Source organism: Centruroides sculpturatus, unplaced genomic scaffold (genome assembly GCF_000671375.1).
Source record: "Centruroides sculpturatus isolate CEXI.00-Female unplaced genomic scaffold, Cexi_2.0 scaffold1606, whole genome shotgun sequence".
Taxonomy (NCBI): Eukaryota; Metazoa; Arthropoda; class Arachnida; order Scorpiones; family Buthidae; genus Centruroides; species Centruroides sculpturatus.
In genome coordinates this window covers 62,385-87,026 of record NW_019385762.1, presented here as the reverse complement: position 1 = coordinate 87,026, position 24,642 = coordinate 62,385, and the positions used below count along the sequence as shown (strand labels likewise).

The window sequence follows — 24,642 nt, the reverse complement described above, 5'->3', positions numbered from 1 at the left end:
TTAGAAAAATCGGGAATATACGCAGTGCAACTGGAAAATCCAATAACGGGGACAATTGAGAAGTATATAGGGGCAACGACAAGAATGCTCGCTTGCCGTATCGCGGAACATCAAGATGATATAAACAAAGGAAGACAGACCACAGAGCTCGCCAGAAAAGTTCTACAGCAGGGCTATAACCCGTTATGGTCAAAAACAGCGTTGCTCAGGAGCTGTAACAACAGAAGAATTACATTTATTTGGGAAGCGCTCCTTACAATGACCACAGACGCATGCAACGTCCCCACACTCGACTTGCCCGAAATATGGGTTACTTTATACCAGCGTTTAAATAGCAAAAAGCGCCAAGAGTCGCACAATTAGTACGATCGCTCCTCAACGCATGCGCTGCTAGTCGTGTGGATTTAAAATATTTCGAACTCCAGCAAAAGCTTGTTGCACTTGACCAACGGAATTACCGAACGCTATAATTTAGAAATTGACAAGAAAAATTTTCCGTTTTCTACTTGGAACATTCTGCACATTCTAATTCAAATTTTGTTCTTTTTTTCGCCTGAAGACGACGATATAATACTCGTCGAAAGTACTTGCGATACAAGAAAAATCGTATTAACGCTGAATTCAGTGCTTTTTATCAAGAAGGCTATATGTATGTATATATATTAAAACCATATTATATTAAAACCATATATATATACGTGGTGCCTCGTATAACGTACGCCTCGAATAACGGACGCTGCGAATAACGGACTTTCTGTTTGACCATTACGTGACTCGAGCAACGGACTTGCTGCGAAGAACGGACTTTCCGTTCGGCAGTTACGTGAGACGAACAATGGACTTTCTTCGAACAAGTGCGAATGATGTTTCCACTCTTTTGCCGTTGCCAATGACAATCTGCTATTTTTAGGATATATTAGTATTATTAGAATGTATTATTAGTATATCTGAAGTAGAAATGTAATGTAATATATGTTGATNTGATTCCAAGAATTTACAAAATTTATTTTAAACAAAGTTAATATTTGATTCGCTTTTGTGGAGCGTGCTATCTGATCGTCTTGACCAATCTTAGAAGTTGAAGCCGACGTTTTCGTGGCGAACCTCTTCGGCTTCAACCTGTCGTTTCCGCACGTTCGGACGTCGACTAAATATTGCCGTATATAAAATCTTTCTTAGGGCACCATTCGTGTATTTCGTCATTTCTTTCGGTTGTAAATAAAACTGCGCGGATTATTTACAAAACTTACGTGTCCAATTCTCTTACGTGATTTTGATTTAAAACGCCGGTTGTTGCTCGTAGTTTTCCGGGTGTTCTTATCTTAAAGCCGATCACTCGCGTACTGAAAATACCGTATCGAGGTTTATAAACGTAAGGTCGGTACACAAAAGTTTCCTATGGAGCCGCAGTTCAAAGATTACGGTATAGATTTCGCGCTAACTACGCGTTGTAAACTGCGCGTTCCTTGGAGTTAGAGCCACAGCACTCCTTTTATAATTTCAAATAAAGTATTTTTTCATTTAGAAGTTGCTCTCGACATAAGTGGGTTTCAAAATAAAAAGCTACTTTATTATACGGACCATTGACGTACGTGAATAAATTTTATTTAGTTTTGAAATTTAAATTAGAGAAGAAATTGGAGATATTTGTTAAAATAAGAATATATTTAGTTTTCTATATTCGCACGAACTGCAAACGGGAGCTCAGATGAAACATTTTTATACGTTAAAATTAGATGATGACAAAACCATTCTCTCTCACTTTACGTAATACGTAAATCTTCAAAAGTGTTTGCGATTTCCTTCTTGGAACTTTCTTATGCATATAAAATGAATTTATTTATTTTTACAGAGAATAAGTACTGTACGTGTCGTTGGTGCTGAATAGTGACACAACTCAAAAATTTCCAATTTCGAGTTTATTGTAGAAATGTATAGCAAACTCCCCATATTTTTATGTGGAAGAACGAACACTAATATTTATTTCCAAAACAGATTTGAAAATTTTAAAAACAAGATCATGACAAAGCCTTGCAGGAATAAAGAAACTTTTAAATGGCTGTTCTGGAAGAACTATTTTTTTGAGTTGTGTCACTATTCCTGTGCACCAACAATATATGGTTTTATTTATATATAGTATATATAAGGATTTTAATTGTATATAGGTTTTAATTCCTGCTCGGGGATGGCATGTTGGTAGATCATTGGTTTTAATGTAGTAGCAGTGTCTATAAACATCCTGCTGCAATTTTAACTATATTTATGGTGCATACATGGTCTTGGTATAACCATACTATACCAAAAAAAACCTAATCCGGTGACCTTATGGGTATGGTGCATAGATCTAATAGATAGAGGTTGTTGCACTGGAGTTGCAGGAGGGATACGCTGATATTAGTGATGGAGTGATGGCAGGACCTCTAGGATGGGATAGCAGTAACATGGGTTTGCTCGGGAATCGCGTGTCAGCAAATTAATATTGATGCCGCAACAATTCTGTCCTTCCAGAAATGTGTGATTTTTATTGGTAGTGGTTAAACTAGTAAAGGCGGTGACACACTGGATGATTTTTGTGGGAGACACTTGGCCGGGCCAGAGCAAAGCCTATTTCTCGGGCAGTGGGAGAGCAGTCTTAAGGGAGTGAAATGGCTTTAACTTTTGCCAGACAAAAAGTCTCCCATCGATGGCCATAACCGACGAGCGTGTGTAATTTATCAAGTACAGTTCTCATTTACCAGACAAAAATAAAAATGGAGGACGGTCGCCGGTCGACGGGATACGTTTAATTTCATTAATTCGATAGTAAAAATCAATTTACGGTATAGCCACCCTATTAAAGAACATCGCCACAAGGTACCCAAAAATATGCGCTTTTGCGCCGTTGACGAAAATTTACGATTACCGAGTAGAAATGTCGATTGTACCACTCCGGCAACTTGTCCTCGTGTCTGTGAACATTACGGAACGTTGACGGGTTTTTGTCTCCGGGCGTGAAATCGCCTAGTGCATGGGTTACCAAACTATTTTCACAACTGGACAGATAACTGAGAGAATGACGAGCGCGGGCCGCATAACTATTCTGTTCAATACAGTAGACTGAATACACAAAAAATAAAGACTACCAACATATTTATTTACCAATACACAAATACGATCGCTGCAGCAAGCTCGTAATTGCTTTTCTTAGAAACTTCATTGTAGGTACTTACACAAAAAGCGCTCCGATATCCAAAGTCGCAAAATGTCGCCGAATTTTTTATTTCACTGATTTTCCTAAAAGTTATATTAATGTCAGATGCAAAAATTAGATTGGACCAATTTTAACATTTTTACTTACTATGTAGAAGAATTAAAATAAGTGTAAGTTTATCTACAATCTATGATATTTTCATATAAATAATTATATTTTAGCTCATTTGTGGCACAGTGTGGCAGCGGGCCGGATGAGCTGATCTCGCGAGCCGTAGTTTGGTGATCCCTGGCCTAGCGCGTCGCAGCCTTAAGTAATACGAAAAACGTCATCGGAGTCTGGCCATAACGAAAGTGTGAAAATAGTCGATTGGCTCGTCTTTCGTCAACGCCGTTTCTTACCGCGCTCGCTTTATAGTTGCCGCCGGCCGGTTGTGTCTATTCGGCACTTGGCACGCCTGTATACGAATGAAACCGATTATAATTACGATGCGTGTCGCGTCGTGCCGCCTTTCGCCTGCTATTTATTTATTCTGACTTTTCTTCGTGCTTGTGCCTAAGGTAAGATGATCGACTTATTTTCCAGCGGAGCGAGTAATAGTAGATAGGTTACCGCACCGAGTATTAGCAAATCAAAACATCCAGCAACGAGTTCCATAACCATCTGTTAGATATTTTTATTTTAAAATGTTCTATATTTTTAATTATAGCGAAACCTCCATTAAGGAACACTCCCGAATTGCGAACACCACTACTTAACGGACAATTTTACAATCCCCAGATCCTTCAAATAAGACACCATTATATTTACCTCTAAATAGCGGAAAAACTTCTCGGTCCCGACGGTGTTCACTATTCGGAGGTTATACTGTATTATAAAATGGTGAAAACTTCATTTTCAGGGTAGGGATGGGTTTATAAAAAATTGTAAATGCTAATAACGAGTAAAGTCTTCATTAAGTCAGACCGTACTCGACCCACTTTATCTCCTCACCTCCTTGATCTTTAATCACCAGAATTTAATAGCATCAATCTCCCTAATACACAAACTTCCTTGCGAAATTCCAGAAATTTTCGACAAAAAGCACATAAGTTATTAAGCTTCAAAAGAGGGTGAACAAAATCGTGCCATTCACTAACACACAAAAATACGTATAACACAACAGGGAAACTGAAAACCAGGTTAACTTCCCGTGCGAATTCACAAATAATTCATAAAACAATCGATCGTTCTAGTCTTCTGTGAAAAACGTTTAAAAGCCAGATAAAGGCTGTTATACACGGTAAGGAAATTTTTTTTTCTATCGTAAGTTTCACGGTAAGGTGATTTTTTTTCTATCTATCCATTTTTAAATAAAAATAATTCTTTATACGTTGGGAGATATTTTAATAAGTTTTGTAAATTACTATGTTCGATCCAGCCAGTTATATCCGAGTTTTTTTCGTCTGTTAATCACATCCTCAAAGGCTTACCTTTAAGGATAAGCTAAAGGCTTATCCTTAAAGGCTTACCTAAGGCAAACCCATCCCTACCCTGAAAATGATTTCCTTACCGTATAAACCAGCCTTTAAAGGCTGGTATACACGGTAAGGAAATCATTAGACCACGAGCTATTGTCTTCTTGTCCAGTAGCGTAACTAGTAGAGGGAACGAGGTGGGCGTTACTTTTGGTCTACTGTAACGAAAAGTAGTTTTTGTTTTGTATGGCTAGTACAGCCTTCGGGCCCGAAACGGGGAAAAACTCGAGAGGAAAAAAAACAGAACAAATAATTTTATTGATGTGTTACTACAACGATATGTTATTTAACTTAGTTTTAAAAGTTAAATAACATATTAATAAAGTGACATTAAATTAACTTAAATAAGTTAAACAACATATCGTTCTAGCAACATATCAATAAAATTATTTGTTCTGATTTTTTTAAGTTAACTTAATGTCACTTTATTCTATTCAACAAAGGGTAAGAGGGAGCAAGATCGGAAAATCATTATTAAATTCAACGCAGAAGTCCGGGTGTTAATTAATCCGTGACCGGTAAAGATTATTCTCCTAAGATGTACAGTACGTAATGACCATCGTGCGATTTTAAGAGCTTAGTTCAGCTTAATTAAGTAATAACAACATTGCGTAAACTATGGGCTGTTTCTCTTTTTACACATTCAAGTTTTCGAAACAGATTACCGGTATTTGGCGTAAAAATTGTGCCTAGCAATACCAATCTTAATTAATTTTATTAAAAATCGGTAGCAAAAGAAAATGTGTAGGGAAAACCTTTTGGTGCAAATGGGCCGCCGTCAACTGGCAACAGAATTAGAGATAAATAACACAAAATACAATTTTTTTATTTTCATTATAAAAGTCGCCAGTCTTTTCTATTGTTACCCTGCCTTGTAAATTTAAATACTGTACTCTTTAAGATACGAATTAAAGGAACATTTCGTAATTAACAAACATATTTATACATATTACATACCATATTATTTATTTATTTATTTTTACAAGTAAATAGAAAAGTCCCGAAGTAATAGTTGATAATCGGATACAGGACAGCTGGGGGGATAGAAACTTAAAACTTTTTGCACGCTTAGCAAGCATGTGATTTGGAGGATATATTTTATTTAACTACTAGAGGATGAACCAGCGTTGCTTGGACAAAAAGTAACGATAGCAAAGATTAAGATAATAGCTTTGTTTTTATGTATAAATATATTTGTTAATTTTGGGGTATATATCGACTGTTTTTCCAGACTTTTCTATTTACTTGTAAAAATAAATAAATAAATATGTTGTGTAATATATATAAATATGTTTGTTAATTATGAAATATTCTTTTAACTCGTTTCTTAAAAATATCATTTAAATTTAAAGGGCAAGGAAACAATAGAAAAGAACGGTGACTTTTATAAAGGGAAAAAAAACTATTATTTTGTTTATTGTTTTAATCTCTTATTTTGTCGCCCAGTTCGCGGTAGCCCAATTGACGATGTCCCTTCATATCTACCCCAAAATTAACAAATATATATAAAAACAAAGACGACGATTACTTACAGTTAAAAATACATTACATTATACATTAAATACAATATAAATTAACACAAAAAATGTATAAAAGTTCTTAGTAAGAAATGGTTTTCCAAGAACTTTGAGGTGCTTTGTTAACCGCTTCCGACATACAATAATTAACCGTTGTCCAGTTGTATACCTGGTACAAACGCCTAGGATCGGAATCGTCTAGTGAGGAGATGAAGATTTTTTTCCCCTGGCCCTGAGAAAACTGAGATTTGTAGTGGTTCCTACCCTATAAAATGAATATCGTATTTACCTTTAAGACTGCTTTTTATTAGTAAAGAAACATTTTATTTCATTTATTTAAAAAATCAATGGCTTAAGGAAACCGCTCTATCTAAGGAGTCCCGTACGACCCCGCCTGGATGCAAATTCGAATCTAACTGATAAATTACAATCGAAGTAACATTGACCTATCTCCCAAGTGTTATGGTACAGTACAAACAAAAGTTTTCATGGAACAAGCCAATACAAACAAAGAGCAATCTGTTCGCAGCAATTCTTATTGGGTAGAAACGCCCGAGGGGCATCTTCACAGAAAGCACACAGATGTCAAGATTAATATAGATTAAGTCGGTTCTAATTCCCAAAATATCACGATGCAAACGAAAATTTTCACAGAACAATGCGGTATAGACAAACAATCGAATGACACATTTTCAAAACGATAAGCAATAGTGGGGACTAGCGTGAAGTTGTCACCCAAATGTTTTTGGATTTTTCCAAAAAATTAATGCCGCACAAACAAAAATTCTTACGGAACAATTCGTTACAGAGGTAGAACAATCGAATGGCTGGAGTCTAGTCGATACAAACTGTTGGGAGCCAACGTCGCGGGCATATTATAATAAATTCAGTTAGCGCTAGGTGCAGGGCAGGATTGGAAACAAAATTCGGCTCTGGCTTAGTATTAACGACTAGACTTCTACGAAAATCTCGTTCAATTAAGGAGAGAAATAATACAAATTATTGATAATTAGGTTAATTCTAGTATAATATTTTAATCGTTATTAACGTCTTTCATTAATATTATGCTAAAAAATTTAATAAAAAAACATTTCTAAAATTATGCCTGTTAATCGATCCCTCCGGCATTTTCGAGATTGGCAGGTGGCCAGCCCCATCCTGGCTATGACCAGTTACCGGTTCAGCTGTTCGAAGATTGTCTTGTTTTTAGTCTTTCTCAATACCTCGGCCTCAACATTCCAAATTTTACATTTAAATGCGAATTTTTCACGCTAAACTGAATCGAATGATATACACATATATAATGTCGAAAAGTCGAGGTTCTACTATATATATATAATATACAGTATACGTATTGAACCCCTATTAATCGAGGTAATGTGAACCGACGCTTCCTCGAATAAAACGGACGACCACGCCATTTGCCGTCGCTTTTAAGTCTCTTATTACACCTTAGTGAATTTATTCACGTGTAGTTAACAACATTTCTTTACATTATTTATTTACAAATAATACGTAAAATAAGAATAAGAATGTGTATTATTATAGTTACATTTTAATACTGATGATTTGCCTCGCATCGCAATTAAATAATAAAAGGTAAGGCTTTTCGTTTTAAACTTTGTTTTGCGAATAAGTAAAAGTATAAGAAAAGTAATATATTTAAGTGACATACATAATATTATTCAAGCGTCCGTCACAACTATCAAATAAACTGGACAGGTCATCGTCAGCAACAAGCTGCTAGTAATCTCAAACTACCAATCACTTATGATAAAATTAGTAGGCCTACTACTACTACGATGAAGAGAATTCTTCTGGAGAAGGTGATTACTACTTAGAAAGAAATGCAACAATGCCACTATTTATAAATTTCTTCCTAACATCTTCGACTTACTTAACTATAAGTGGTTTTGTCCTTTTTCCTTACACAATTTCTCACTAATCGTGGGAAATTTAGTTCGTATTTCTTCAGATTTACCGGAAGAACTGACAAGCTTTGTCCTATATGTGGAGTGAAAGACGGGTACCAACACTATACTAACAAATTTATTATGATTGAAAAGGAACAAACTCCGACTCCTGACCTACGACACTGGCAATACCTGGCCTTGAGCCCGGCCTACTTATCAAGAACAAAGACCTTTCTCATCTCCAAAAATTTGGTCAAGCAGTACTCGGAGCTTTCGAAAGTCACTGCAAGCAGCTGAAGACCAATCTTAACTTATTCTCTACACTTTATGTACAAGCTATACCCCCTTTGTTAACTACCACAGCGAGTTGCCGAGGTAGATGATCTATGCGAATTGGTTTTCGCATTATTTATTATAAATATTGTAAATTTGTTCACTCTTTCTTAATTTTATTTCTTTGCTATTTCCTACAATTCTGTACCTGATTTACTATGTTAATTTTTGATTATCAGCTTGGTTATGCATAGCGGAGCCAAGCATACGCTAATAAAAGATTATTATTATGTATACATATAGACACTATACACACTTACGTTGTAGAATCCAAAAGTTCGAAGACTTGGCGTATAGTTCTTTGCCTCGAATAGTTTAAAACCTGAACGCGGACCCATCTTCAAAACAATCCCCTCGGGCGCGATACACTTTTTCCAGCGCTCTCATAACTTACGGAAGCATCGACGTAAGCCATTAGCAAACACCCGTAATGCCTGCTTTTACCACATTTGATGACTCGAAACGACAACAGAATGATCTCGGGCCGTTTCTGACGGACGGAATCGCAGCAATTCAGAGCTGACGTTAGGCGAGTGCAGACGGTACACAACTCGAGACCTACACTTTCTCCCCTTCTTCCCATGCACCTGGGATTTATTACTGCATGATTACGTTATACGACACGTTATAACTTATCTACTGCCTTTATTGTAGAAAGTGAAAGTCGTTTCGTCGAAAAGTATAATAAAGGAAATGTTAATAACGACGAGAATGCGAACTGTTAGGAAAACTGCAGAGAAAATGTCAAAAAGAACATTTTTAAACGATCGCTATAGAAAAGTAAGAGTGGATGCACACGACTCGCGGGAACGAGAAGCGACGTCGCAAAATGCATCTTCACCGCGCCACGGCACGACAACTGGCAAACAGCAATCCTATTAGATGTCGGCCATGCGTAAAATATTCAAGATGGCGAACGATACCGACACTGCCGCTGTTCCCGCGCTTACAAATTTCGTTTTGTATGGCTGGTTTTATTTTGCTAGAAGACGCCGTCGAAGTAGATTTGACCGAAGATTTTGAATTAGAGATATTTGTTTACATCGAGTAAAAACCGGTGTGCAGAATACACTTATTCCTCAATTAATATCTTTCGATAAAAAAAATACTATTTTCAGTAAGATTCATTGTTTTGTCGTTTCTACTTTTATCGCAGAAAAAATGAATAACTTTCTACCATTCGAACAAAAGCTTCCGTATCGTATGCCATATTTATCCTCTCTTTTTATTCTGATGTCGTTTATCTCGGTTAACCGCGATGAACTTTCCGTCATTGCAGTGGCGAACTGTAGTGGGGGCGGCACTTTTTAGGGGGCGGCAAAATTTCACAATAAATAATAATATGTTTTAAAAATTTGAAACATCCTAATCTATACTTGCATCGCGCCTACGATAGTGCTATCGTCCGGACAGTCCGGGAACGGCTCATCGTCAGGGTGAACTAGTAAGTTGCTCATCCGAGGAAATCCTGTGAAACCTGTTGACCTTTTTTTTTTGTTTTTGTTTTTTTTTCTTGTACGATTCATTCGCGTTCATATAGCCTTCACCACTAATGTCCAATAGAACTATTTTAAACAGATCGCTGCACTACCACCGAATTTTTCATTGCTTGTTCTGTGACAAAACTGAATTTTGGTCTTTTAAATTGATATACCTAAATAAGGGGGACCGAAATTTTCCTCCGTCCGGGCGGCTGACACCAACGGTACGCCACTGCGTCATTGAAACAAAACGTGATTCAACTTTCTCGCGACTTCCAAACCAACCGCAATTGGCCATTAGCAATGCGATACAGCGGCGGCGCAAAAGGTAGAATTCGACCGATTTTTGCGGTACGAGAAAAATGGCGCGAAGTGGGCTTCTGCGGCGAAAAACGTGACTTCAATGTGCCGCTTTTCGTTGCGCGGGGCATGCGCATCCGTCCTAAAAGTAACGACTTTGTATTGCATGTAACCTAATTGCGTTCCGAAGCTAAAATTAATAAATGATGCTAATGAAGAAAAAGAAAACAAAGTTAAATATCTGAATAGTGATTAAAAACACTCGGTTCATCATACTGATTCTTACACGAGACTGAAACCTCAGCAAGTAAAACAATTTAGAAACGAGACTACGTTTATATTTTGCAGAGCAAAATTTCGTTTTGCCAACAGCGGATCGTATATTATTATTTCTTAGGCTGTGTACACATTAGACGTTTTGCATTGCGTTAAACGCGCGTCATCAGCGTACACACCGCGCGTTAGCTCGGCGTTTGACGACCGTTTAGTGGAGCGTGAACACTGGATCAGTTTGGAAATGGATGTGAAAGTAATTGCTTGTGTGCGCCTTCTCCATCGTCGCTATAAAAGATGATGGCAGAGGCAAAGAGAATTTTGGGTGCACCCAATATTACGAGATAGACTGATGCATGGAATGTTTGTGACGTTGTATCCAAAACTAAGATAATATGAACCCAAGTTTTTTAATTATTTTAGAATGTCTATAAAATCATTTGACTATGGCTGGTCTCTTTTATATTTCATCAATAAATAGATCAGTATCGAAATGATCGTTCTCCATTTCGATACTGATCTATTTATCTCGTCTCGTGTAAGAATTGCCTCTGCCATCGTCTTATATACCGACGATGGAGGGGGCACACACAAGCAATTACTTTCATGTCCATTTCCAAACTGAGCAAGTGCTCACGCTCCACTAAACGGTCGTCGAACGCCGAGCTAACGCGCGTTTAACGCAACGCAAAACGCCTAATGTGTACACAGCCTCAATCGCTGGGAAGATTTCAAGTGTACTGTACATCTACGATTAAAAATTTCTGGATCTTGCTTAACCAAAGTACAGACATTTCCTTAAATAGATGTTTGTGTGTATTAACAAAGAATATTGGTGTTTAATGGGTCTGTTGCGATGCAACTTTTAGATCCTGTGAAGTTCACAGAAGAAATGTATAAAATATTTATTACTTGATAAGAAGACTACCAAATAATTACAAAATTCCGTTATCGAATGCGTAACGACGATGCGAGTGTCACCGTTCGATCTCACAATTCTCTTAGCAATACACTGGACTAGTAATAATAAAATTGTCATTATTAAGCACATATGTCATACCTATTCTATAATAGCTAGCGGAGTTTTCGTGGCGATGTAACGTAAGAACTTTTAAGACAAATGATGAGTTTTTCCGGCTAGTGAAGAAAATTGTAAAGAACTGGAAAAATTCGAATCTTACAATTAAATAATAAATGCCGAAAGTAGCGGAACGAGGTGGCTATCACTACAGCATCTTGTTTCTCCTGAAGTACTACTGACAGATTCTATTCGATTATTTATTACTTGAAGTGACTGAAGACAAACTAAATTCTGCAGAAAACATTTTGTTTTCGGAATCTTTTCCCCCTCTCAATTGGACAGAATTTTATTTAAAAAAACAACGGAAGTTAATGTGAACGTTAGACATCCTGATAATTTTCGAATTAAGTAATGTTTGTTACTTCTGAATGCGGCGACATACCATTCCTGAACATGTATGGAATATTTTGTAATTGCTGCAGAAAAATTATTTTCATCTTTAAATAATCACTACGAAAATATTATTGAACTTTTAATACTTGGCAAATATAATAGGGTCCAAACTCGCGTACGGGAGATCCAACACCATATATAAGTTATTACGCAACGAGAAGGACAGGACCGATGAAAGTAGACCGCCAGGAGTAGGGCTATATAGTGTTCCGGTCAGGTACAATAGATTCCAAAGGAACTTAGTCTACACGATCATTACAAAAAAGGGTGCGGGAACATCGGTACGACATTGCTAACAAAAGGCATACCATCACGTATGCCACTGACCACGACGTGCGTGCAGACCTACAAAATGACAAGTTAATTAGGCAGTCTTTTCAAACGGACCATATTCGGAACCTGGTAGCCTTAGAAATTTACAAGGCCGGCCTGACCGGCAAATGTATTAACTTTAAAGACGACAACACTGTATCGTATGCATGGAGATACAGTACATTTATGAAAAACCGGGCAACCCTAACATATATTAATTTATCTATGCCATTAGTTACTTCTTAAAACATTTTTGTATGTGTGATAGTTATATATTTTATGATTTGTATATTGTCTACCGTATAAATTTTTATATACGTTACGTGTTGTTCCAAGTTTTAAAAAAATAATTTTTTAAATATGTTTTTTTCTATGCATTCTATTTTGGAATTTCTTTGGTTAAAAACCTTCGAAAACGTTCGTTATATGTTTTCATTAAAATTGTGTTACTGGATTTTAAAGGTTCTTGATTGTGTGTTATTCGCTCCAGTAATTCGGTAAGCAGCTACTTTTAACTTTTATAAGATTTTAAAAAAGCAAAGATGGTCGATACACCGATCACTCAATCAGGTTCTTATTTTAGTAACGAAAAGTCCCGCTACCGAGAATGCCCTTTTTGATTCAATTGATGCGGATGCACTTCTTTTGCCGTCTAGTATTCTCGATTTGTCTACCTCGGCTGCTTTAATAGCGGCATCGAGCTTATAGCCCGATAATTCGGCAGTTCGTTTGGATTTAATAATCAGGTTTATGAAGAAAAACTTCATACTCTCATACCTAGTACTCGTTTGTATCATGACCCAATTTGTACAACCTGGCATAATGCAGTTATCGAAGCTATTGGGCATTGTTAAAAATTAAGCCAGCAAAAGCGCAATTATTCGAGATATTACAGGTTCCGACAAGTAAAGAATTTTCAGTCTTGCCACAAATAGGCTACGTATTCATTATTAACAATTGTGATATGACATAACGAGCAAAAATTTAAAAAACTAATAAGCGGGCTTAAAATTAATAAATACAAATGTATTCTGACAGTTTGAGTTAATTATACTTTCTATTTGCAAAATTTCCTTGATCTTAACACAAAATAAGAAACAAGTAAACTTTTAATTAAGAAATTTGCGGGATTTCTCAAGATAAGAAGAACCTATCGGGATATTTCCTGGGTTAAAAAGCAACCGGAATTCCGGAATCCCGTTAAGAAAAACCCTAGCCGGGAGGTATTTTCCTCACCGGTCCCCTGTCGCCGTAATTATTACCCGCGGACAAAAAGTAGTAGGTAAATTCGACGCCGTTCTCTCTCTTTTACTTTTTAATTCCGTAAACTGCAGCGTAAATAATTATTTCTAAAATAAAAATCTTTTCCCACCGAATTTTATGGGCGTAGACTCAATTAAGTCAAAGGATAGGGCGCGCCACCTCCGGTGTGGCTAACCTTATTACTTTGTTTATAATTTACCTAAGAACTTTTAAGAAGTAGCGCATGAACTATTTTATCCGTTTCCCTAACTCTTATTCGGCAGCGCTCGATTTATTTGAAATCCTCAGTTTTGCCTTTTTCCAAAGTTAAATCGAAGACCGGATTTGCCATAAACGGAATCGGTTCTAAACCTATTTTTTTCTATTAACCGCGGAATGCGTCAGGCGAACTACAGTCGATCCCCCTATAAGATCATTGATTTTTCCGTTTTCTCTGAATTACATGTTGTACGAGTCACTTAGATTTTACAAATACGTGTGCCGGGCTGTGAACGGCTCACATATTTGTAAAATCTAAGTGACTCGTACAACATGTAATTCAGATAAAACGGAAAAATCAATGATCTTATAGGGGGATCGACTGTATTCGGGCCGTTTCTTTATCGTGGCGCCCCCATATAATTATTTTCCCTCCCGTAATTCCTCCGATAAATATACCTAATACAGACGTATTCCACTAGGCTCATGCCATTTTCCTCTTTCTTAAAAACGGAGCCTCTCGCGTGTGCATCGTCACCCGTCACCGCGGACGACGAACGACCGGTCCTTTCTCTGACGAAAAATGTATAGGTTCTGACCGGAAAACGTCGTTTTTAAAAACGTTTCCAACGGTAAATTGAAATATTTTTAATATTCCAATTCTTCCGGGTACTTCCGGTCTCCGTCTCCCACCGCCAAAAGTCACGTCGGGAAAGTACCCGGGAATCGGTGCGGGTCGGAGGCCGACTACCTGCTCGGATTAATTTTAATTATGAGTCGATAACGGCCGTTCCCGAAAAAATACCGGTCGCCCACCCGGAAAACATCTGATGGGGTGGGATTAAACGCCGTCCGGAGCGCGGCGCTTACCGCCTCCTTTCCGCGGCCGACGTAAGATTTAAACCCGCCATCGCCGCTTCTTCGGCTCCCCGGACGGACGCGTGGATGGTGCGTAAAAGTATTCGACGCTTCCCTCCGTTCCGGATCCCGGATTCTTCCGTAATTAAGTTCTCGGGCGCGCCGGAAGAGGACGTTTCCCGGCGGCCGACAGAAAGACGGGAAATATTTGGGGAAATTGAGGACGATCGATGGGGCAGGTGTCGGGCTCGTCCTCCGCCGTCCACCTTTCCGGGGTCAGGTTCGGTCCCGACGTCGAATTTGCGTAAGAAGCTGCGACGCTACGCATTGAGCCCGCGACCGGCGCGCTTCTCGCCGGTGGAGAGCCGGGAATCCGGTGGCCGTCACGCGCATTCCTTTCCGCCCGAGAAACCAGTTTCTTTTCTAATTATTAACCGGTCGACCTCGCACTCCTTTCCCTCCCCAAGGATTTCTCTCCCTGTCCTTCGCCTTCCCTCCCAAATCGCGCACCGGACTTCCGTCCGGGACGCTCTTAACCCCGTGGCCCTAGGTTTTCTCCCGGTTGACTGTGGCCCGCCGCCTCTCCGCCCCCAAGTTTCGTCCGGCCGCGGGCTGGAAATCGGACAAGAAAAGAACGGTTTCCCGGGGATAGAAGAAATTCTTCCTCCCGGCGAAGAAACCGGGTCGACGCCGTCGAAGCGCGACGGAAGACGTCATCGGCCGCGTCGCCCGACTCCCGTCGGTTTCTTTCGAAAGACTGAAGCCGCGTCGACGGAGAAAGCCCGACCGTCGGCCCACGAAGAAAATACGTTTTGATATTTCGGGAACCGGAAGAGAGGGACCGCCACGCGACGGCGACGTGCCCGCGGCGGAATGCGAAAAGTCTCCGCGCGCGACTGGCTGAAAGAACGAAAGAAAGAAACTCACCCCAGTTAACAGAAGCAGGCAGAGGACCGACAGGCAACCCAACGGGACCTCCGTCGGCCCGGGGCCCTTCTGCCGGGCCCTCTTCTTCTCCTCCGGGCAACACTCTTCCGTGGTGACAAAAAACGGAAGCAACGTCGCGATCGAAACTGCCGCTAAACTACGGCGCGCCGACCGATCCGCGACTCCTGCGCCCGAAATGTCGGCGCAGCTGCTACTACCGTGTTGCCAGATCGACCGCGCGAAATAGACTGTGGCGCTTTTTCCCCGGCCGCCGCGCCGCCGAGAAATTTTGCGGGACATAGTAAGGCTGGGTCGGACGAAAAGGCGGTATTTTACCAGATTTTTCGCCGTTGGAAACTGCGAAAGAGAAAGAAGAGGCGGTCGTTCCCGTTTATTTTCCATTACATTTCCCAATTTACGGCGGAAGTTCCTCTTTAAAGTTAACAGGACCCCGCGCTTGGTTCCAAATATTTATTCTGTTCAATGGCAGTCCAAATATATTAATAAATAAGTAGACAAAACTTTACAGATTACATCGCTATAATGTTCAATTTATGAATAGTGAATGTACCGGTACATACGTACAGTTCAGTACTGTACATGTCCTTTACGTACATTGGTGATATACGCCTATTTGAAAAATATAAAAAAGGTTTTTAAGAATATGGCATGGCTTTAGCAGCTAAGTTAGCCTAAGTAATTTATCACAAGATTGTGATAAATTACTTAAAATCCTGTAAATATGTGATGCTGAAAAATTAAAAGTGTCTGATGTTGTATATAAACTGTAACGATAAAGTTTATTACACAGGTAAAACTGACAAATTATTGAGGGTACGAATAAAAGAGCTCGAAGCATCAGTTATAGAATCAGCCAGTGGCGTGCCGTGACATTTGATGATAGGGAAGCTGTATTTTTGTAAGAAGCCGATTTCCAGGGGCAATCAGTTAATTCTCTAAATGTATTTTTAATAGATTATTTATCTAACGTACTAAATAAATAAGTTCAATATAATTACCTCTGTTATTAGTTTCAATAGGTTTCCTTTGCCCTCTAAATGCCAATTCTTGCTTTGATAAAAACATATAACATCTATTTATTTATATCTCGTTACAATTTTCAATATTTATTTTATATTATTTACTAATGTTAAATTCTATTCCGCTTCGATTTCCAAATTGCTTCAAATACGAAAGAATCGACGATTTTTCGTGTCTTTTGCCAGCTAAATTGTCAAAGACATTCTTATTCCACACACTAATTTAATTTGAAATTAGTAGGCAAAGCCAACAAAACAATTTTTTGCATTTTTATGCATTTACAGAGCCATTTTATCGCGAAAATGCCGAACAAATTTTTTTATTGAAGCGTTTATATTTAACTTAAGCATTGGCCTTTCTCTTTTAATATTGTTTTCTTTTTAATTATATGATCTCGAGCCAAAACTTTTTTAAAATAAATTTTCAATATCGCAATTACATTCTGAATCGCTAGCCACGATATAATGGCTGAAATTAAAAATAAAATTATAAAATCTTACTTGGTGAAATAAAATGTGTGGTAGATATCCATACCTGGTACAAAATATTCTTCAATTGTACGAATATACTTTTAAAGAAAATTATAGTTAAATATAGCTTTGTAATGAAACGTACATAAAAATAACATAAAATATTGTTTGCTCTTTAAATCTTAACCACTTAGTCAAATAGCTCCCTACGAGTAGAATCAGAGACGATCTTGGAGGTGTGCAGTCGTGCATGCATGCCAAATCCCCAGGGTGTCGATACCGGTTAATGTCAAATGCCTCCTTTGTCGCATCACTAGTATACCTCAAAGGACACGACACGGTTGTACATTTTAAACGTCTCTCACCATAGCTGTAAAAATCTAAATTTGTTAAACTTAATAGATTGTCCGTCGTTTGTTTTCTAACTAATTCGTTTTAGGACCAGGGACCATGAAAATTTCCAAAATTTACAACTTTTCAGTCACTGTCATTGAACTGGAAACATTTCTCTATTACATCTAATATTACGAAGAAATCAGTCCCCGCTCCTCGGCTATAGATTGGTTCGGTTAAGCTTTTGTTTAAGTAAAATTTCGGCTCTTTCATCAGGGTTTTATTTATGTCCCCAATTCCCTAATCGCTTAATTATTTAACTACTTCTTAAGTAGAAATAAGTCGAAACCGGTTACTTTGTACTCGAATATTTGTAGTCTCGGGAAAAAAGTGGAAAGACAAATTTTTATGACAACGAATACGTAAACCGTAAATTTAAGGAATATAAATTCTAGAGCTTTTTCTGTACGTCGTGCATCTCTCTCATTCATTAAATTTAGTTGTAAATGATGCTGTCAAAGTAACAGTTAACTTTTTAACATTATACAAGAATTGTACACGTTATTTTCTAAATACCCTTAAAGATGGGATATACGAAATCGTAATATCACTGGTTTAACTGTGAGGCTCTGGACAGGTCCGAACCTTCACTAAAATTCGCGTTAAAATAATTTTGTTTTAAAGAAAAAATATAGTAGTTAGAAATAGATTTTTATATGAAAACCCGACGCTAACTTTTAAACAATAGAAGAATGTAAGTCCGTCGACCATCTCCGGTTGGAGATCGAATTAATTAAACGTCGATTTTGACCTCGCCCGCGCCCCCGAAAGGTTTCGGGGTATCAGGTGACATGGAGAGACCAACCGGAAAGGGGAATCGGAGGAAAATGGATAAAACCACGGACATTCAAGGACGCGACGGCTTCTTCTCCCAAAAGTTCCAAGTGACGGATCTATTGTTGTGTGTGTGTGTCTCGCGCTCATCTTCGTTTCCATCTCCCGACCTCGGATCGACAACTTTCCATCTGTGGTGGTGTGGAGGACAAAAAATGATGACAAAGAAGTAACCATAAAATTAAACAGGATATTTATTCAACTACAGCTACTTAGTCCTTCGTATACCTGGTTCGTTTACACTAAACACACTTGATCCCAAACTATAGTACGTGCACAAGTTCGAATCCGTCCGACCAGTGCCGGCCCGAGGCAAGTTTTAGGATGGAGCGAAATCCTATTATGGCGTCCCCTTGGTCAGTAGCGTAGCGAACATAAATGGCGCTCGGGGCACGACACTTTATTGGCGACCCCTCCAGAAACACATATAGTTTGTCTTGGAGACCATTTGGGCGCCCCTCTGCGAGTGACGCCCGGTGCTTGATACATTCCCTTGCACCCCCTCGCTACGCCACTGCCCTTGGTTGGCCCAAATTTATACCCTTTAATTTTCTTTACCACTGAGGCGTTCCCTAGGACTTAGCGCCTGGAGCAGCTGCTCCTTTCGCCCTATGGTAGGGCCGGCTCTGCGTCCGACAAAATTCTGTGTTTTCACAAGTAGAAGACACGTGCTCGCGACAATAAAAAGATCAGCGGCGGCCTTATCCATTGCGAGGCTCTGGGCGGCAGATCTTTGCGAGGCCCTTGTCCTTTGTGCAAAGTATGTGAATTGAAATAGTAGGCACTTATTAATATTAATATATACTGTACTATAAATTAAATTTATTTTATTGTTATAACTAATAGCCAANATGACAAAGAAGTAACCATAAAATCAAACAGGATATTTATTCAACTACAGCTACTTAGTCCTTCGTACACCTGGTTCGTTTACACTAAACACACTTGATCCCAAACTATAGTACGTGCACAAGTTCGAATCCGTCCGACAAAATTCTATATTTTCACAAATAGAACACGTGCTCGCGACAATAAAAAGATTATGGTTTAAGATACTACAACTACTTAAATCTACCTTAATCTAGCTTATATGCTAAGGAAGAAGGGTGAAGAAATTAAGAGATATGAAGAGAAGAGATAAGTATAAAGGACAGATTTTGTGGGGTACCCGGGTAAACTTGGGAGTCTCCTATCTTCTCTATATCGGTACTTGAATTAACTCAATTTCCTTCCTCTTGATTCCGTCTCTTGAGAATTCGGGAGCGTTTTTCTTGAAGTCTTAATCTGGGTGTCTTTCTAATTTTCGTCCGTTCGCAGACGACTTCCAAGCCTTCTCCGTTTGTCCCACTAGGTGACAAACCTTTAGCTTGCTGTTTCCTACGTCTGTACACCTCGGACGCTGACCCGAAAGTGTCTTCTTCGTTCTCCTGATGGCCTCAGGGCTTCTTAATGTCCCCTTTTGTCTTCTCCCTTTGTCCTTGGACAAAGGTCCCCCCACCCATAGAAAAAGAATAGCTTAGAAAGTTCTAGAAACACGTTAAAGACAAAGGAATTTAGGAGAAATAAAACTTATATCTACCCCTATGTACAAAGACATGGCGTACCGCCACACATCAAAGGAAGTCGACCGCATCGTCCCGGAGCCGTCGAGACCCGATGGAATTGTTCATTTCCATAGTTCCCATTCCAAAATGGGACTATCTTGGAAAGGAGAGGAAGACTCAGAGGCCGCAGAACTTCCAAGATCGCGGAAATCTTGTAAGCTTCTTTCGTGTTTAATAAACGGGTTGTTGTTGTTGTTGTAGTAAACGAGGCATCTATCTCTGACTCAACTGCTTCAACATGTCGTTGATTGTTACCGCTCGGCAGTCCAGACGGCAAGGGAGACGATGACGATATATACTGTATCACACATAATCGTTCATTTGAGTATTTTTAAATTTCTCCCCCTCGGCCCCCACATAACATTGAAATCCGCGAGTAACATAAAATCGGAGAAAGGAATAAAAATATCAAATATTTTAATAGATTTTTTTAAACCCCTGTCAACAATACAGAACTATCATAAAAACATCAGTAAATTCTTATCGGTCGGGTTAAGTTATAAATCTACTCGTGATTTACGTAATCGGGCGAGGGCGGCCAAATATCTAGCGGGCAGGCGGCTAACAGTCCAGAACGGGTCCTGGATAGAATTGGATGCGGTATACGTGTAGCATCCACCCAAGGTCTTAGGCTTCCACCAGATAAACCAGGTGAGGTTGGTGCTCTGTAAAGCGCGTGCGCGAATCTGGCTTTTTGGATGTTGACAATACAGCGCTTCCACTCCGCCACTAAGACCCTGTACACACTAGGCGTTTTTCAACGCGCGTTTTGCGAGCGCTTTTAAACGCGCGTTTTGCGAGCGCTTATAAGAACCAAGAGTTCTATGTAGCCGTACACACTCAAAAGCCAAGCGCGCGTTAAACGCGCGTTTTGCGAGCGCTTATAGATTTTTGTTAAAACGCGCGTTTTGCGAGCGCTTTACGGGCGCTTTGAGATATATGTGCTGCCATGTTACCGTACATGCGATCGCGCGTTTTGCGGGCGTCAGCCGAGCGCTTTGAGATATATGTGCTGAAATGGAGAACGATCATTTCGATACTGATCTATTTATTGATGAAATCTAAAAGAGACCAACCATCGTCAAAGGATTTTATAGATATTTTAAAAGAATTAAAAAACTTGAATTTATTTTGTCTTAGTTTTGGATACAACGTCGCAAACATTTCATGCGTCAGTCTATCTCGTAATATTGGGTGCACCCAAAATTCTCTTTGCCTCCGCCGTCGTCTTTTATAGCGACGATAGTGGAGCCACACACAAGCAATCACTTCCACATCCATTTCCAAACCGAGCCAGTGCGCACGCTCCGCTAAACGCTCGTCAAACGCCGAGCTAACGCGCGTTAGCTCGGCGTTTTACGAGCGTTTAACGCGCGTTGAAAAACGCCTAGTGTGTACAGGGCCTAATATTCGAATATACAATAGCAATCTTATTATTTTTTTTTTCACGTGTAGTATAGAAATTTGTAATAAGATACATAATGCGGGTATAATAAAATATTGTGCGATTACTTTTATATAATTAAAATTAATGTGTATTTTTTAGAAAATACAAGGGAAGCGGCGCATCCACCGCTTCCAATGACAGCACGCCACTGGATTAGAAATAAATTCTATGCCATAATGCTTGAAAATGCGAATCAAATAAATGTTCGAATTTAAATTTCTGCATATCTTTGTCATAATATTTTCAAAATTTTTTGAATAAATTATCAATATTCAATTAAATTAATAATAGGTCTGCCAGACTTGAAAATCAAGCATTGTACCTGTAGTTAATTTTGACAATTGGTGCTTGGTTAGCATGACGAAGTACAATTGAATCTACTTGGTAAATCTTTGCGTGCAAAAATTGTATATTATAATTTCCCGGCAAAACTAATAAATACATTTGCTATCTCGAATATATATTAAATTCGGTTTTGAATATTATTTGTTGTAAATGTCGTTAATACAGGATGGTTATAATTAAAGTTGCCCTACTCAGTCTCGTATAGATTCCGTTCTCTTTGATGTATTTTGAGTCCATATGGTTGTGGGATATCTGAAAAATCGTGTCTATGGAGGAGGCACACGAACTCTGCCTGAATTGAAGCATAACACGCCATATTGTTGCAATTTCTCAAGAAACCTATCGGGCTACCGTTGAACACGCTGTAAATATCTTTTTCGTGTTTTTTGTTCATGCGCCATTTTTTCACCTAGTGGTAAAAATTTGAAATAATTAGTTTTTTGCATTTTCCTTTTCCCCATGGTCCATATAACGTATATACTGAGTTTCATCAAAATACATCAAAGGCTATATATAGGTCTGAGTAGGGCAACTTTAATTATAACTACCCTGTATTTATATTTCTATTAACTGTCACTTTAACGATTTCAGACTTCAAATTGATTAGACTGGTTTTTGCTTACAATTTGTGTTCAATTTTAAATATTTTTGGGAGTTTTCGTTAAGGGTAAGAAAAGGTAGTCAGAAAATTTATAGTTAAGCATGTATATACATTATTAATATAGGAAGTCTTCAAGATTCCTGAGAACTCTGAAGCAGGAAGAAAAGGGAACGATGAGAATTATATACATTTAATTATGGAAATGTATAGAAATGTTAAGCCATGTGTTAAGATAGGATAGATTTAAAGTGTTACAAAAAAAAAATAGATTTAGGATGGCTTTGGAGTTTATCAAGGTTAAGCCAATATTTTTTTTTTAATTATTATTAATTATTGTAGTTTGCAGCAAGAAAGGAGCTATGATGTATGTTATTCACAATTTATATGATGATAGAGAGAGATTAAAGTTGAGGCAAAAAAAGTCAGGAACAAGTGAGAGGGTGGATTAAAAGTCAGTAGAATTAGTTCTTGAATTTCAAATATAGGCTGTTAGAGGAAAAAGTGGAAATTCTAACTATTTACACAACATATTCAACATATATACACACACATAACAACTTAGAGGTAATTAGAGGCTGATGAGTTAGAGGTTGACAAATAAAATAGGTAAATGTAGAATGACAAAGAGTTCAGACAGTATATGATTAGATATTGACAGTGATAGTGATTAGTGATGACATGGAATCTAAAAGAAAGACATGTTAGTGATTTTTTAGGTCTACATAAACAAACATGTGTAGTAGGCCATCAATAAATCTTCATCCATATTCTACTTTTGATAGTGCAGAATATTACATAAATGACCAAAATATGTAGAGCAAATGTGAATGTCATAAGAAATGTAATTTCTCATGTCAAAAATATAAAAACATTTCATCCTACATATTATTTCTCACTATACTGAATCAAGTAAAATTGTATAGAACACTTTATGTAGTGTTAAAGTTGTTAAATTATATAAAAAATAGTTTGTCTTTATCTGCATTAAATTTCTATGGCTATTTAAATGTATCAGAGAATAAGCTATGGTTTTCCTAATTATTTTGTCATACACATGTAATAAAATATAACAGTAAAATGCAACTTTATTTACTTATTTTTTCATTACCTATGTATTGAACAGATATGTTATACTCAGAATATTTCATTCATAATATGTAGCAAGATAACAGTTTTAAACAGATCTCTATTTTTAAAACCTGGATAAATTAAATCAAAAATATAATTATTTTCAATTTATCCACATCCTCATCTGTAATTTCAAATTATCATCTTATTAAATTTTTTATAAACCAAATATACTTTTTCTTTCTGTATACTTGATATAAAATTTTAAAATGTAATTACGAATAAGACTTTTTTTGACAGACAGTAGAAAAAAGTTACAAAAATGCTTGAAAATAGTAAAACTATCTACTAACCAAATAGAAAAAAGTTCTCACCATAGTGAGACTCTAATGCTAGCTATCAGCAACCTGACACATTAACTTTACTTGAGATCATAGCTGAAGAACCAGTATATCTATAGACTCTGCTTAAACAAAGAACTAATGCAAAATGGAGTTAGGCTCCAAAAGTTAACAAAAGTATATTATTCTTTTTTGTGACTAAGAGAAATTTGTTTATGAAAGCAATCAATAATTAACTAACAATCACAATTACACATTCATATTACAGTTAAATGAGGACTTTCTTTTTATGAAGTATCATCATCTGAGCTTTATTGTCAATCTTGAACAGAAATATCAACAAGTCTTCTTTTAAATTTTTATCATAAAACCTTTTATGGATGACAAAATAAAAATATGTTCTGACACCTAAGAATTTTTGTGTTTTTACTACTTACAATGTGAGTTTTTTTTAAAAAATGCTATATTCTCTTATTTATTTCTAAATTCTGTCATGACTATGAGCATCGGAGTGAAAGCTCTATCTTTCTGATTGACATTATAAACATTCCAACCTGTTAGTTCGTGTCAACTAGTGACCTTGTAAGATCAACTGTCTTGTTTCTTTCATACCTTCGCCATACATCTATTTCACACAATTTGCTTTAACAAAATATTTTCTTAAATGAATCAAATTTTTGTACATTTAATGAGGGATTCAGACTTTGTCCAGGACCTCAAAAAAGAAAAACTAAAGTTAAAAGCTATTGACTAGGGATAAATTTTCTAAACAACTAAATTTAACAGAATATATATTGGAAATATATTTTGAAAATTATCAGAATGCTTTGTAAGTGAAGTCAAGGATTGAGTTAAATGACACTCAATATCTAAACATCAAACATTATCTGAATTTTTATTGGGTTTAAACATAAGATAAATTAGATTAAAATATCACAATAT

General features: G+C 37.6%; 1 protein-coding gene across 1 annotated transcript in view; it reads right to left on the bottom strand.

Annotated features, from left to right (window-relative positions):
* Positions 1-15,856, bottom strand: part of LOC111641871 (tyrosine-protein phosphatase 10D-like) — an 87,530-nt gene extending 71,674 nt beyond the window's left edge. The window contains exon 1 of the mRNA XM_023388124.1: positions 15,557-15,856. Within this exon, the coding sequence (XP_023243892.1) occupies positions 15,557-15,856 (300 nt within the window). The remainder of the gene's footprint in view (positions 1-15,556) is intronic.
* Between the last annotated feature and the right edge of the window lie 8,786 nt (positions 15,857-24,642).